General features: G+C 50.3%; 1 protein-coding gene and 1 non-coding gene across 4 annotated transcripts; one reads left to right on the top strand and one right to left on the bottom strand.

Annotated features, from left to right (window-relative positions):
* Positions 1 to 322: 322 nt before the first annotated feature.
* Positions 323 to 14,383, bottom strand: LOC121097470 (ras-related GTP-binding protein A). 3 transcript variants are annotated; one of them, XM_040614507.1, is made up of 11 exons: positions 14,140 to 14,380; positions 13,634 to 13,667; positions 11,312 to 11,411; positions 10,240 to 10,306; positions 9,014 to 9,236; positions 6,939 to 7,034; positions 5,252 to 5,374; positions 2,912 to 3,003; positions 1,847 to 1,962; positions 740 to 849; positions 323 to 603 (listed from the first exon to the last, which is right to left on the bottom strand). In XM_040614507.1, exons 2-10 carry the CDS (start codon positions 13,658 to 13,660, stop codon positions 752 to 754), a joined length of 942 nt encoding a protein of 313 aa, XP_040470441.1. In that variant the 5' UTR covers positions 13,661 to 13,667; positions 14,140 to 14,380; the 3' UTR covers positions 323 to 603; positions 740 to 751. The 3 variants fall into 3 exon arrangements, with proteins under 3 accessions (XP_040470441.1, XP_040470440.1, XP_040470442.1); XM_040614506.1 differs by having other exon boundaries at positions 323 to 849; positions 14,140 to 14,379; XM_040614508.1 differs by lacking the exon at positions 5,252 to 5,374 and having other exon boundaries at positions 323 to 849; positions 14,140 to 14,383.
* Positions 14,384 to 14,715: 332 nt separating this feature from the next.
* Positions 14,716 to 14,787, top strand: TRNAE-UUC. Its single transcript has one exon. It is a non-coding gene; the product is annotated as a tRNA-Glu (tRNA).
* The last annotated feature ends 729 nt before the right edge of the window (positions 14,788 to 15,516 follow it).

Below are 15,516 nucleotides of genomic sequence, written 5' to 3' on the forward strand. Positions count from 1 at the left end.
ACCAGGACCAAGACCAGGCACACCAGGACTGTATCGCTGCTTGGTCAGTTCAGATCCTTGGCCCCCTGTTATTTACCGTGGCCTTTCCATTGCTTTGGCAAGTGTAAAAAGGCCAAGGCCAGCCTGGCTGCTTCATCCGCTGAGTGAATTTTACCTCCACGTGTCGGGGAATCCTCTTAAACGAAGCTCTGGGATGGCCTCCAGCAACACTCCCCCAAATAACGCGAAAGGAGAAACGCAGCTATTACATGCCTGCTTGCCAAAGCTGCCCTAGGTTTTAGAAGAGAGAAACCCCCACTTTCCAAACCTCTAGGGTCTGAAATCCCTGGTAGCAAAAAATTTATTTTCATGACTGAAGACAAGGAGAAATTTATAAACATATTCTAGCAACCAACCAATAAAACAGTAAATATTCCATTCCTGTGACTTGTATGATCACCCGGGAGCAAAAACATCCAAAAAATGGCTCTGCCATGTGCCACTATGACAACCAGGAGTATGAGACCACGTGCACATCACCTGTCCTTACTTCTTCCCAACCCCACGTACGCCAGGGAAGTCTCTTTTGAAGGTCCGCAGTGTATCCAGCCATCCTCGGAGTGACTAGTGTCCAACGTTAAAAGGAGAAAAAATAAAGCAGCACACTCATTTCAAAGCCCAACAAAGACATCGACATTGTTAGATTCTCCTAAAAATAAGTAGTTCCAATTCATTTTTTCTCCCCCCAAAGGCCACGTGCCTTGGCCAACGTTCAGCGCATAAGCAGGCTGTGCTTTGGTCCATCCACTCTCTCCAGCTTCTCAAAGTGTTTTCTGGCATTGCGGATGTTGATCAGCGTAGCTGCAGAAGCTGGGACGGGAAAGGAACAGGGGAGATAAAAGAAAAAAAAAAAGTTAAAAGGGATGGGAGTAACCGAGTCCTCAGAAGTTCAGTGCCGCCTAAAAGCGATGTCCTGTCAGCATGCTTATGGCCACCCTGCGGCTCCCTGGCTGCACAGAACCGAGTGCTGGAAGGTCAGGGCCGCTGGCTGATCCTGGCGCAACACCCAGGGAGTGGGAGCACACCGCGCTCGAGCGGCTCGCTCCCAGGGCCGGCTGCCCCAGCCACCGCGCTGCCCGTTCACGGCACCTCAGGCACTGTATCGCAGCGGCTGCCAGCTCAGGGCTTACACGGGTTTTCCCTAATTCAGTAAAACCTCTGAGGAGGACGGAAGCATCCGCACCGCAAGCCCCAAGGCTGTCCTGGCCAGCATCTTGAGCACCTCAAATCCTAACAGAAGTGGTTTCAAGTGGAGCTGTGTAAACAGTTAAATGGTCACGCTGCGCCTGTAAGGGCTGGCACTGCCGGCTGCAGTTTCTTCTTTAAGATAAATAGATGCTGCTATAATTAGAGTCCTCGCCCACCAAAACAGTTCAGGCAGCAAGAGCAGAAACCCAAATGTGATCCGTCTTCTGCTTCCTCTCCGAAAAATCACTGGGGCTGCCAGCTCAGAACAGCCCAAAATAGGTTGTTAGACATGACCCACGAAGTCGGGTCACATCTGTTTCAGTGGTTCCCCACCACTGCCACGATCCTCCACCCGACAGCAGCGAACAGCTCGGCTGCCAAAGGCACACGGCTCTGGCCCACCACAAAGCCAGGCACTTTCTAACCACCTTCCCCCACCCTCTGCTCAGACAGGGCAAACCCGCAGGACAGTAGATCCCTCTCTCTATTTACAATCAGTTTCATTGCTTTCCCTGGCGTCTGTCATTTTTCAAAAGAAAAATCGTTTAAACTAGACTCATTTGGCTTTTTGTCCCTGCAAACAAAAGCAGGCCAGCAGCTTATCTTGGCGTCAACTTACGTATTGAAGGGTCTGACATGACCACCATCACATATGTATTTGATGTAAAGATGTCAATGAAAGCAGCAAAGTTAGAGTTCCTGACCTCCATACTCTGGAAAGAAGCTGCCAGCTTACTAAGAGGAGAGAAAAAAAAAAAACAAAAAAAAACAAAAGGAAAAAAACAAGGTTACTGGAACATTGCTCTAACAGCTTTTGTGCCTACCCAGCCAACATCCCATTATTTGAGCTGATGGTAACAAAGAAGTGTTTGAGTCCTCACTTGGCAAGCAACACCAGGTACAACTACAAGTTTGGTTGGTTGTGGTTTTTTTGTTTGTTTGGGTTTTTTTTTTTTTAAAGAAAAAAGTCTTTAGCTTTAGGCTAAAATATAAAACGATTTGTGCACTGAATGGTGAAGGCAATTCAAGAGACAACCCTGTGGAGTCTGCTATACCCAAGCAGTCAACGTCACTGCCCCCACGGATGCCACAGCTCAGCCATTTAGAAAGGCAGGTGAACACTGTGGATAACCAGCAGAAATAAGTATAAAACTGAAACATCTGGAGACAGGTCCATAAACCACCCCGCCAGCTCTCCATCCTACCCAGGCTCCAAACACTTGCAGATATTACCAACAGACTGCGGAACCTGGAGGATGTTCAAAAGCTGAGCTGCTCCCAAGCAAGCTTTCCGCTTTTCCATTCAAAATAACGACAAACAGCGCCTGCAAGCCTCTTGCTCCCAAACCAGCACCGCAGTACAGGGTCTGAATCAAAGCTCTCCACCTGACAGCAGGACTTTGACTCTCACTAATTTATCAGTTTCATCCTGAAGCTCTCCTACCTTGCCCAGGAGAAAACGGTTGTTTCAAAACAAGCCTCCTTCCACCATCAGCAAAGGAGGAAGTTACAAAAGGTAACTATTAATTCAGTTGTGTTTAAGCGTGGTGCAATTTAGAGTACAGCATCTCTGCTTGCTGAGGAGTCAGAGAACTAGCAGGAATTTGGGGAGTCTTTGTGCTTCTGGATGAAGCTGAAGTGCCTGCTGAGGTATCTTCCCCACCTAATGATTAAATCATCTCACCTGCAACTCAGCTTGAATTGTTTAATAATGTTGCTGATTTTCTCAAATCTGTGGACATCCCGCTGTTCTTTGCATTGATAGTGAGAAATGACCTGGAAGGCAGAAGGACAGTACAAGCTGGTTATTTGTTTCAGCACAGGTTTCTCAGCCTCGACAGCAGCTATGGGGAACGGGTAGCAAGGACAGATTCCTTTTGCGTTTTGCCGACTGAACTTGGAAACTATTTGCAACAATACTTGTGGTGCTTTCATGATAAAGCAAGACTCAGTTATACAATTACCAGAGAGCCTTCCACAAGGGCAGATGCAAGTATGTTAAGATATGCAAGAGATGCTATTGTCCATCTGAGGTGTGAATACTCCCAACATAGCAGCAATTTAAATCTTGATTTCAAAAAAGAAAGTGCACAGAGAGGAAAAAAATGCAAGACCATCACTGCAGGTAGGGGAAACACACACTTGACAAAGGCTGGAATAGCTTTTCCTTCCTAAGTCTATTGTGCCGCAGGTTCTCAAGGACCGAACCAGGGCAGCTTCCCGTTCTGCAACAGGTGGGCTGCACAAGCACCGCTCTCAAAGCCCGGCGCGCTGTTCCTCCCCAAGACAAGCAGAACAAAGGCAGCCGGTTCCTATGAGTTCTCTCCCCGTCAGTTCACTGAGTCAGACCAAGAAGTGCTAAGCTGCCTGCATTCAGATGGGCTCCCCTCCTCTTCCTCCCACGTAGCGATCCATCAGCAGCACAGACCTCAGTGCCTGGCTGCCAATATTCAGAGGATCAAAAGGTTTTTTGGAATCCTGGCAGCGTGACCCGCAGCTCTCTCTCCCTGACCGTTTTCACAAGGCTGGTAGCCTATAGACCTCCTCTCCTCAGCCAAATCAGCTAACGGGCCGAGAACTGCCTTTACTTACTGCATCAGGGGAATGGCACACAACCAAACAGTTACATCATCTTCGTTCCCACAGCAAACCAAAAAGGAGTATTTTTAAAACCTTACGCTGTGTGCTTCAAGCTCTTAAGAACCATTACACGGACTGCTACTGGAAGTGTCAGACGCCCTGGTCCAAGGATGTTAAATCTTACTTTTCTACCTACACAATCACATTTAACAGATGTGTAAGACCTAAGCTTTCTGGTTGGTTTCCTCCCCCCCCTCACCTCAAGCACCTTAAAATGATCATGTACTTTCGACTTTTTAAACCTGACTGATTATTCATACAAGTACAGGTTTAGCCAGATTCAAGGACTGCGTTCGTACCAAAGCCTTCATTGTATGCAAGTTTGTTCCTTAACTTTCCAGATCGGTTTTTCTCTTACTGTGATTTGAATACAATCTCAGAGCAAGATTTCACTTCAGGAGAAAGAAGTCCTGGGGGAAGTTTAAATACACAAAAAAAAAGTGAGAAGAAAGAGTCTTTTAAAGAGAAGTTACCATTACACTAAAAAATAAGCACAGAATTTTTGTAGCAAAGATTACTCTTTTTCAGTAAAAAAAGTTCTTATAACAAAATTACATACCACCACGGTGGAACCATTTATTATCTACAAAAGGTCAAAAAGCAGAACTTGCCAGAAAAGGCGTGCGTTTACTTCTGATAGTTTAAGAAATGAGAAAAGCTAACAGCTCCTTTTCCACATTCCCTCCATCATTTCCAAGTCAGACATCTAGCCATCAAGGAAAACACTCAAAAAAACATATAAAACCCAAACTTCCTTCAAGAGTTATGGCGCAAAGTCTGAAGAGACCAATCCAGAAACCAAGAGTACAAATGGACAAGCAGCAACGGTGGGTTTAACCAAAACATTTTATCCTGCAGAGACAACAGATCGGAGCACAGCTACCGTGCAGCCGGTAACTTCGAAAGCCATCACAAACCAACCGCTTGTGATCCTCTATCCATACTCTGGGTTTGTAGAGCATCAGACCAAAAATAAAAAATAACAAAACAGAAGAAAAAAGAAATCAGGCCCAGATAAAATGCTAGGCCAGGAGGAACTGAAAAGACTTATTTCAAGCTACAGAAGGTTCTTGCCCAGGGTAGAAAGGAATTCTCAGAAAAGTCCCACAGCTGACAACAGAATGGGGATATGAAACCCTCTCATAGCTTGGAAGAGGCAAATACTGATCAAGCCCTCAGCTCAACTGCTAGAAGTGGAAATTTTGGGAAGGTCCCTGTGATCCACGGAGTCACGTCAACTCCGCTCAGTATCACAAGGCCTGGATCAATGCGTTCCGCCATCTGGCACCTCTCTTTGGGCTCCTGCCACAACAGCACTTTCCACCCAGGGAACTCCGTCCTAGGCTGGGCAGAGGAACCCGAGGGGCAGCACTGCTGTATTCACCAGGAAAGTGGCTCTCTCAAACAGAAGCACTTCATCTGCCTCGATGATCTGAGCAAAGTTCCTCAGGTTCATTTCCAGCTGCTGGACGTTGGGGATCAGCTGATAGACTATACTGGACCAGGCCTGTCAGTAAAGAAAGACACAACATAAAGGCTGCGTTAGCACTTCTCTGCCTCACCCTCGTTAAGCAGAGTGCTCAAAAACTGATTATTTGCAGTTCTGGGTGCCGCTAGCCTAGGTGAGACTGAGAAGCTTCTCCCACCTCCATGTCCAGGTATCTCCACTACGGCAGAGACTACAAGGGGCACCCCAGACCTGAGCAAACTCTTCGCTAGGGCAAGTTCTTCTCCACATCACTCCCAGAGAACCTACGATACTACTAAAAAGACTTAAACCATCCTAATTTTAAGCTGGCAGTGCTTCTACCTGCTGCTTCCAGATAAACCCGCTCAGGTTTTCAGAGTTTTTTTTTTAATCTTGAGTAAGGTTGACACGAAGATGGATACCTGGCAGCTCACCACTGACCCAAACAGAATGCTCTACTCCAACCCAATGAATCGGGCCCAGGCGGGGTTGGGGATGCTGTAATGGGCATCTGTCCTCGTTCAGACTCAGGTCCTCTAAGCTCAGCTTCACCTCGCTGCCTACCTACCGCCCCAGGTTTGTGTCAGTGCCTGCCCACGCGCTTCCCCCCAGGAGTCGGGGTGGATACTTGTCTCCCCTATTCACCAAGTAACTGATAGACCCTAAACACTTCTGCCACCCCACTGGCCAAGTGCAAAGTCAAAAGCCTAAGCCATGGGTATAAGCTCTGAGGAGCTCCGGCAGGGCTGTCTAGAACAGCCCAGGTGCATCAGCCACTCAAACAAAGTCACCAGCGTAACTGATGACCATCAGGGACACCTGCAGGAAGACAGGGCATGCTTTGGAAGGCTGATTTCTAGAGGCAGGTGGGTATGTGCTGTGTGAAGAGCGATGTCTGGCATATGGTACCATGTCAGCCTCAGCCAAACACAGCAAACACTGAAGGCAGAGGAATTTGCAACAGCATTGGATGGATTTGCCAGGATGGTGAAATCTGCCATCCAAAGTCCCACTGAAGTCAGAAGAAAGGCCCAAATGGTCCTCACCTTCCGACAAGCAACCCGGCCACTACACTACCACTGCTGCTTATTAGCATTCGCTGGCAATTATACCAATCATTTGCTATCAGCGTAGCCCTGATAGCACTCACCGCTCCCACACCTGGAAGACCTCCGACACTGCAGTCAAGACTGACTGATAGCAGAGAAACCCCATCGTCTCCCAAAAGAAAAGCAAATTCCCAGAAGGGTAAATGCTCATGTTGCAACAGTGCTACAGAGAAACACAGGAAACAATTCCTTGCTGGATAAATATGACTAAAAAAACCCATGCAGTAGCTCTTTCTAAAGCACCCAGGCACAGTATTCAAGCAGTATTAGCGTACTGACACCATGACTCCAACATGGGGAGAGGTTTTACTTTCCCTAATTAAAATCCAGATGCTCTGATGCCATTTACAGCAGCTAACCTCCAGAAGTAGCTGCTGGAGAACCAAAAGGGCCAGTCACTAACAAACGAGTAACAACTAACCACTCTCCCTCCTCGTGCTCTTACGTTCAGATGGGACGGGGGAAGCCAAATACAGAGAGGAAACTGTACAAACCTTGTAAAGCGTTTCATCCCAGATGGAAGTTCTAAAACACACACATTCCAAGGGACGGGAAAGGCGCTTCAAGTCTTCCTCACGCTCTTTAAAAATCTGGTGGGAAAAAAATGATTAGCAGCTGAGTGTAAGTATTTCTGCCTTTGGTGCAGTTGCTGTGCTGCATTTACAGCAAGCATTTCAAACAAATCTCAAGTCCCTACAGCACCGGAGAAAAGACAGCAGCAGAGCATGCCGGCCAGGACAGGCCAGCAGAAACCCCTTTCACTGGAGCAGCAGGGACTTGCAGACCACAGCTGTCTTGCAATAGATCTGACTGGGACTCAAAGCTGAAATAACTATGGGCATTGTGGAGTGGGAATGGAAGTGGACACACATGAGTGTCTCCGAGGACCTACATTTTGACAACTCCCTGGTCACAGGCAAGAAGCTCCATCGCTGAGGACAGGACAGGAAGAAAGCACTCGAGGTTCATCAATATGAGGAGCTCTGAGGCATGTACTTGTACAGTCTTGTCTTCTCTTCTCACACCATCCTCTGCCCTTAGAAGTTATGGTTACAAAAAAAGGGGAGCAGAGGGAACAGCAGAGACCAGACAGCCTTGTGTCAGGCTCTGACAGAACTGCTAGAAATGCAACAGGACAGCCAGCATCATGCCTCTGCAGAGGGAGACACAACGACCACCTTCACCTCAGCTGTTTTTAGGAACACAGAAGAACATTAACCCATCCCCGGGAAACGCTGCACAGGCCAGCACTTACCATCTGGGTCCTGGGATACCTAAGGCTTCAGTAAGATTTTACTGAGACGGAGATTTGGCCCAGTATTTGCATGTTCTTCTGAGTAGCAGAATCAAAACAGCTCTCGATGGGTGTGCAATGATACATGTCGAAAGCATATCTGAAATAAGGCCCCTCTTCTGTCCACCCCTTGCTTCAGGGCCTCACTAGAGTCTGCCCCACCGTGTAAAACCAGAATTTGTGTCCACTAGTCCCAAAACAAATCAGGACAGCATCAAGCAGATTTTAAGAGTCATGCTTCAGCCTGGAGGGAAGGCAGATGGAAGTAAGGAAAAGCTCCTTGAGTCAACCCTACGAAACCAGCTTGAGCTATTTCTGCACTGAGCTGGAGGGTAGAACCAGAACCAGCAGAGAAGGATCACCACTCTGAGACAGCACGAGTGATCTGAAGCCAGCCTGCTACGTGGAAGAAGTCTGCCTGTGCCGGGAGGTCAGGGTGTGGTTTCAGCCACAGGACCTCGCACAGCCTCCTCCGCAGCTGCCCAGGCACGTACTCACCAGGAATCAGAAGAAATTAATAAGACTTCTTACTTCAGACAAAAGCAGACAGCCTAAAGGGGTCTCCAAACATGCTGCAAGCCAGGGAGTGGCCAAGCAGCCAGGGATGTGCTTGTCTACCCCATAAAGCTCATTTTCCTTTCAGTATCAGGAGTTAGTTGCTTTTCAGTCCAAGGTGGTAGGAACTCAGCATCTTTAACCTCCCTGCCACCTTTCAAGAGCTCCAAAAAGAACAGAACTCCAGACATCTCTTAAAGGTTGATCTCCAGGCTCTGCAGGATGCCTTCTGGGGCAGAGGAGTGCTTATGAGGTGATCTCTGGGCAGGCAGGCCCAACTGACAGAACAGAATCCACTGACAAACCACGTTCTAGTTAACGGGGAAAGTTTCAACTGCCACCACCACCATCTGCAAAGCCAGCCACATGGTGAGCAGCAAGATTAAGGTCACTGGTTTTCTTTCAGTTCTACCTCCCTTCTGGAGCCAACGTCTGGTGAAAGTGCTAGAATCAGCGCTATAAAAGAAAAGGCTTAGAGTAGGTGTCACTGAAAATAGGTAGTTCTGTTCTCAAATAGATTATATGCAAGAGATAGCGATGACATACAGTTTAGAAAAGGCAGAAAAAGCTTAGAGGGCTCTGACAATTCCTAACATCTGAGAAACCCTTCTAGGAGCAGTGCTGATGGGGCTGTATTTGAAGTATGAAATCGCAATGCATCAGCACAGCCAAAAGATGTTCTGTTTGAAAGCATTTCTATGGCAACTATCAGGTTCTCACCAAATCCCGCTGATCCTCCTGCACCAAGTCCATCTTGTGCACTAGACAAAAGATCTTTGCATCAGGAGAGTTCTGAAGAATTGCCTCCAAGCATGACTGGTAGTAGTGCATGTCCTTCTCCAGTTCACGGCTCTCTACATCAAAGACATAGATGAGGACTTCCACGTTGCGGAAGATGTTGTCCCGCTGACTGGTGAAGTAGTTCTCCATGAAGGTGTCCTGTCTGAGAAGGAGCAGAGTGACAAAGCAAGGAGATCCCTGTTAGAGCAACCAGGTCTTGATTAGCATTGTCAGGAAAGGTGCTACGTGTAAAATACCTCCTGCTAGACAGGCAAGGTTCACATTTGGAGCTAGAGACCCCCCCTCACGGGAGTCCAGGCAAAAGCCCCAGGGTGGCTATATTCCCCGTGACACACGGCTCCCTAAAGCATTTCCAAGCAAGCAGAGCTGGATGCTGCTGAAGAGCATCTGCTCACCAGTCTCACAAGAAGCCACAGCTTCCCTCACGTCACAGCCAGCTGCAAACAGAGCTACACTGCTTCTGGGCCCAGGCTGGCTTTCAGAGAGTTGCAAATAGAAAAGCCACAGCAGAAGAAGCTAAAACATAACCAAAACCATCGGTGCAGACGGCAGGATTTAAATCTCCTTTAAGTTTTCCTGAAGGTGGCTCAGGCAATGCATGAGAACTTGAGAGCTGATGGAAGATTCAAGTTGGACAGCTCTGCTGAGGCTCTGCCAGCGGGAGAGCATCCTTCAAAAAGCTGCTTCCAGGAGCCAGAGGATCAGGGTCAGCCTTCAGCACCACTTCCCAGCATGCACCCCCTTTGGATCAAGCTGGTGATGAACAATTCCAAAACCAGCACCACCTCCCACCACCTGAGGAGAAAGTCCAAGTGAAGGACTCAGGCTTTTTGCCAGCAGAAGAAAGCAGGCAGTGAGGGAAGGGCAGACCTATGCACCGCACCTTTTATGCGGGGATAACTCAAGAGACGGTATAACTGTGCCAACCCCTTCCACCCACAAGCCTAAGATGCGAATCCATTCTTTCCAGAGTTGTCTCACAAGTTTTACAGTGCACGCATGAAGCCTGTTCTATTCCCTTCATACACAACACCAGCATCCTCATCCCTCTGGGGCAGGAGGACCTCTGTTTTGCTACATCCCAGCCTTATTCCCCAGAGCCAGCCCCCAACGGTTTCAAAAGCAAAAGAATAAACAGTACCTACCCTCCACAGTCCCAGAGGTTTAATACCAGGTTTCCTAGAAATCTAACATGGGAGTGCTCCACATCAACTGGAAAGAGACAACAGGAGTTTACCAACTGCACCACACTCCCAGACCAGAGCTACCTCTTCGGGCACCCAAAAATGCCATTCTTTGCAATGCAGCCCACAGTTTGTAAAATCCCATCTAAAGAACACCCTTGTACGCAGATGTGTAGATGAAGGCGCCACGGAAACAGACAGTTCCCAGAATAACTCAAGCCTTCCTACTCTCTACCCAGGACACTATTCTCCTGAGAAGCGTAGTGGGAGGTTCCCCTTTAACATGTTCTCTCGTCTCTGTGATATTTTAAGAACGGTATTAGTTCCAGTGCAGTCTGCAAGGCCTTCAGCAAGCCTTAAAAGAATAAATCAGTAACACAAAGAATGTAAACTTTATGAACAGGCCAAGTTCATGGCAAAGAGGAAACGTACACCAAAAACGGCATTAAGTCCTCACAGGTGCTTCCCAGCGAGGAACATTAGAACCTGACAATTGACAGCCCAGTTTCAGAGGAATCACTTATTGCTTTTTTTCAGATCCATGGCTTTGGAGGGGAAAAAACCCAAAAAGGTACACGACACCAACTGAGCCTAGTGCATCACCCTGCCATAACTACAGGTGCATAGCAAGATCGCTGCGCCTCCAGCTGCGCTGGCGATCAGCTGGCTAACAACAGGAAAGCCTCACCAACAAGGACCACCACGAGAAGACTCTGAAAAGCCCTCCAGTAAGAGGTGTAGCTGCAGCAAAGGCTGCTTCCTGACCAAAATAAAAATTAAGGATGTCAGTTCAACAGTAAAGCAGCAAAACTGAACCCAGTGCTGCCTTCCCTTTCAGTTCAGCCTCCTACATGCCCTCAGCTGAGCTCAGGAGTGAAGCTCCCTGTGAGGTGTGGCACCTGGGAGGATTAGCAGACACCCATCTACCCCAGAGCAGAGGAGAGGCAGGGATTGCTGGAGGTAACAGCCTCACCCTTTTAATGAAGGCGATTTGAGCCTTGAGAACTTGTGGTTTGAACAAGAGAAGTCTTACTTGTGGCACCCAGGCGCCGTGTGTCCCTGGCGATGTAGTTTGCAAAGATAATGGACCTCATGCTGGTCTTCCCAGACCCACTTTTACCCATCAGCAGCACCTAGGAAGACAAAAAAAAAAGGAAAGGATTAGTTGCCACAGAGCACAGAGTCCTTCACAGCTCCCTTGGGATTAACACCTTACTGCCGAATAAACAGCCACCAAAATAAAGGACAAATGTAATTCAGACGTGAATACATCACGAGACTGAGGCAAAGAAGAGCACCATGCCCGGGAAAGCAGGAGACAGACATGCTTCCCTCCTTGCTATGCATGGTCACCAAACTGTGGTCAGACTGAAACCCTTCCCTCTTGTTTGCATTCTCAAACTATGGCCACCCCAGCCCCCTCAGGAACCTCTGCCCTTCCAGGCACCACACACCCGTTCCCTCAGCCGGCTGCCTACCCCCCAGAAAGCACAGCCAGCCCACAGCCACTGTCCTCCAAAGCCCCTTCTCCCAACGCACGCTGGCAGAGGACTCATTATCAGCACCCGGGGAAGAGTGGGAGCTGCTCCCAAAGCTGCCGCAGCCTCCCTGTCCCCAGCCCCTCACACCTGCTCGCTTTCCAAACACACTGGCACCACAGGTGAGGGCTTGATGGTTTTGACAACAGCAAAAGACTTGTACCAGGACAGAAAAGGAGCTTTACCTCAAGCCTTTAAGATCAGGCTGCAAACAATCCCTTGCCCACTCAGCTCTGGTATTCTCCACCTATTACTTCTCTCCTAAATCACGCTCTTTTCCTTCCCCTTATGTGACTTGTTTTCTGCTCCCACACAGAAGTGAAATACAAGTTACATTTCAGATTTCAGGTATCAGAAAACCAGCAAAAAGTTAAAAGCAGATGGGACAGCCCAGTTTCAAGTGCACCAGGCTCTTGTGTAGGGGAGACACTTGACTCCAGAGTCCTGTCTGCAGATCACCAGGCCAAAGGAGAGGCAGCACCTTTGGTAGTCAAAATCTAGGGGGTGACTGGGGGGGGGGGGGGTGGGCAGGAAGAGGGAAGACAGTCACACAAGGCAAGACTCTACACTGATCTAAAAATAAAATTGAAAAGCCCCAACAGTGACAGTCAACGCAGACTTGCTCACAAAAACAGCTGTCAAACAAGTTCTAGTTACGAAGTCATATTCAGCCTTTGGCAACAGCTCTAAAAATCTATCATCAAGGATAGAGATCGCAACCGGCCCAAGTCTGCCTGCCCAGCTGCGCCAGTGCCAAACGCGAGCTGGGAAGGGAAGGCACTCACTCGCCTCCCAACCTCGCTCTGCGACTGCATGGCAACAGCTGCCAAAATCTCAGGGCAAAACAGGAGAGGCAGAATCGCACCAGCCCGTTTGCATAAGTTATCCTTCCGAGAGTGACTGCAACGTTTCACAGGCTGGCGAGCACCCTTTCCAAGGAGAAGCTGACCACATGTCTCGATGATTTGGTAACAAGGGCTTTTCCTCAGAGAGGCAGGCTGCCTACCCGCCTTTCTGGAGCAAAACCCCCAGAAACCTGCACTGTCTTCTGCCCCTGAGCTACAGGCAGGGCAGAAGGAGCAAACATCAACATCTCTTATTTCATAGCGCCTGCAGAAAAAGCACACGCAGAAACACAGTACAGCTCAACAGCACAGCCCAAGCCAGCCTACAGGCGAACCCAATTCCCAAGTTTTAGGCTACGGAGGCCTTTCAGAGGGGTCAGACATCAGCACTCAGGCCTGGGCAGGAAACTCAATCCTAGCACACCACGGAAAGGCAGCCGTGCGGCCTCTACACAGCCGCTTTAACAGCTGTGAGTATACTTACTGCTGGAATACACCCACCTCCACCCCCCGAAGTTCTCAGGAAAAGCTCTACTCTTTCCCCAGGTGTGAAGTCTGAGCCTCCCAGGAGCCCTCAGCGAATTACAGGCTCCCCAGACAAGTTTCTGTAATGCACTGGAAGGGTCTCCCCCTGGGCTGATGAAGCGGGTCAGGACGTACCCTCTTCCCTCATACCGCAGGAGGCACACAGTGAGCCGAGGATTTTGCAACACGTACCAGTAACGCGGATGCAGCGGTTACCACGACGGCTCCATGGCAAGCCTGCCCTGCCACTCATGCAGCCAATAAACTCAACTCCAATTTTAGTTTCTAGCACTTTAAGTGAAGGATGCGTCTGCTGACACTGAGCCTTCAGAGGCACATGACGGCCGAAGAACACGCTGAGGCAAGGATGCACACACGTAATGACATTAGCAAATGCAGATGGGGAATGAAAACCCAACTGCAAGGGATTCTCCTTTCAGTTCTTACCTTTTTCTTCATGGCTGTGCTTGGCATCACCCACCTGCAAAGAGAAGACCACATTCTTAGCCTGCTCTGCCTTCCCCACGTACAGGCTTTGCTCTAGCGCCTGCATCCCACCCCAGCAGCGCGGTGGGAAAGGGGAAGCGCTCCCACCCGGCCAGGGCGCCCCCGGACCTCCGCCGTGCCAGGCGCTTGGAGCTGCTGCCTCAGGCGGCTCAAAATTCAGCCGAAGCCCCCGGGAGCCCCCTGCGAGCCCCCGGCCAGCAGCGCTCCCCAGCAGGCCGGGCAGCGGGCCCACGAGCGGGCAGAACACCGACCGGTCCCGGGCCCTGCCCGCGGGGCGCCCCGCAGCCCAGCCCCGGCTACCGCCGCCCCCAGCCCCCGCTCCCCCTCGGCCACCGCCGCCCCCGGCCCCGCTCCCCGCGGCCGCCCCCACCCCGCCGGGCCCCGCCGTGGCCTCGACCCCCGGCTCGGCCCGGCCCGCGCCGCCGGGCCCCGCCGCCCCCCGCTACCTCTAGTCGCGGTAGGCGCCTCCCGGGCCGGCTCGGCGGTGCCCGCGGGCGGCGGCGGGGGGAGCCTGCCGGCCTGCGCTCCGGAGGCGGCGGAGCTCTGCGGCACCGAGCGGCCCCCCGCTCCGGGGTAGGCCTCAAAGCCGCGGCCTCACGTGAGCCCGCCGCGCCGCCGGGGTCTCGCTCGCTCCCGCCGCGGCACCCGGGACCCCCCGCCCCCCCCCCAGCGGCGCTCACGAGACCCAGCGCTCGGCGGCGGCCGCCGGTCACGTGAGCGCTCGCCCCACCCCTCCCGCGCCCCCTCCCGTCACGTGACGCGCGGCGCCACGACGGGCGGGCGGAGGCAGAAAGGGGCGGAGCGAAGACGAGGCTCTGGCCGCCATCTTTGATGCGGGCAGCCCGTTACTGGCAGGAGGGGGTTTGCGGTGGCGGGAGCGCGGCGCGGCGGCCGGCGGCGGCTCTCAGGGGACGGGCGAGAGCTCTCGGCGGGGCCCGCCCGAGCCTCACAGCGTCCGGGGCGGCGGGAGCTCGCGGGCTAGCAGAGCTGTGAGGCGGCCGGCGGGCTGTTCCTTCAGCGCCTCCCATATGGTCTAGCGGTTAGGATTCCTGGTTTTCACCCAGGCGGCCCGGGTTCGACTCCCGGTATGGGAAGCTAGATTTTTTCTTACCCGCCCCGAAGCGGGAAGTGCCGCCCGCTTCCTCCTGTTACAGATGTGGTAACAAGTTAGAATTCATTGACTTTATTTGATTTTATAAAATCATTTGGAATAAGAAGTATATTTTAATGAAACTTGTAGTTGCACAGTAAAAGCTGCTATGAAATCCTTTGTACAGCCCTGTACCAAGGCCAGAAGAATGGGCTAGAATCATTGTTTAAAACTTAGGTAACAAATCTGGGATTTTACAGATTTCTTTGTATTTGACTAGTCTTCTGTATGTAGAAAGTGTATTGAAATGTCAGAATATAGAATTAATGGGAACTGGGGAGAGTCGACTGGAACAACTCGGTAGTTACCTGCCAAGAAACCGTGAACTTTAGTAAAAGGTAATTCCGACAGGGGGCGATCGCGACCACCGACTCATATGCCGCCTACCCAAATGGTACCCCAGACCCATTTCTGGACCTTTCAAACCTTTACTGCGCAGAATCACATATGGGAGGCGAGTATGTTAATGATTTTTACTATAATGGGGAAATACTATGATTATGCATGAATACTTAATGAATATGTATGAATAAGTTCTAGATAAATTCTATAATAAGGTTCTATGTAAGTTCTAATAAGTTCTATATAAGGTATATGATTTTGAAACTTGGTGTGCGTTGATCGTGAGAGGACTCACTCATGCACCCGGCTGTTAATAAAGGAAGTGTCTGCC

The sequence above is a fragment of the Falco naumanni genome, chromosome 14, assembly GCF_017639655.2.
Source record: "Falco naumanni isolate bFalNau1 chromosome 14, bFalNau1.pat, whole genome shotgun sequence".
Taxonomy (NCBI): domain Eukaryota; kingdom Metazoa; phylum Chordata; class Aves; order Falconiformes; family Falconidae; genus Falco; species Falco naumanni.

Coding starts and splice junctions, on each gene's coding strand:
- LOC121097470 (XM_040614507.1), bottom strand. CDS start 13,660: ATGCCAAGCACAGCCATGAAGAAAAAG. Junction 5,375..6,938: donor GGGATGAAACGCTTTACAAG/GTTTGTACAGTT, acceptor CTTTACTGACAG/GCCTGGTCCAGTATAGTCTA. Junction 3,004..5,251: donor TTGAGAGAGCCACTTTCCTG/GTGAATACAGCA, acceptor TCTGCCTTCCAG/GTCATTTCTCACTATCAATG.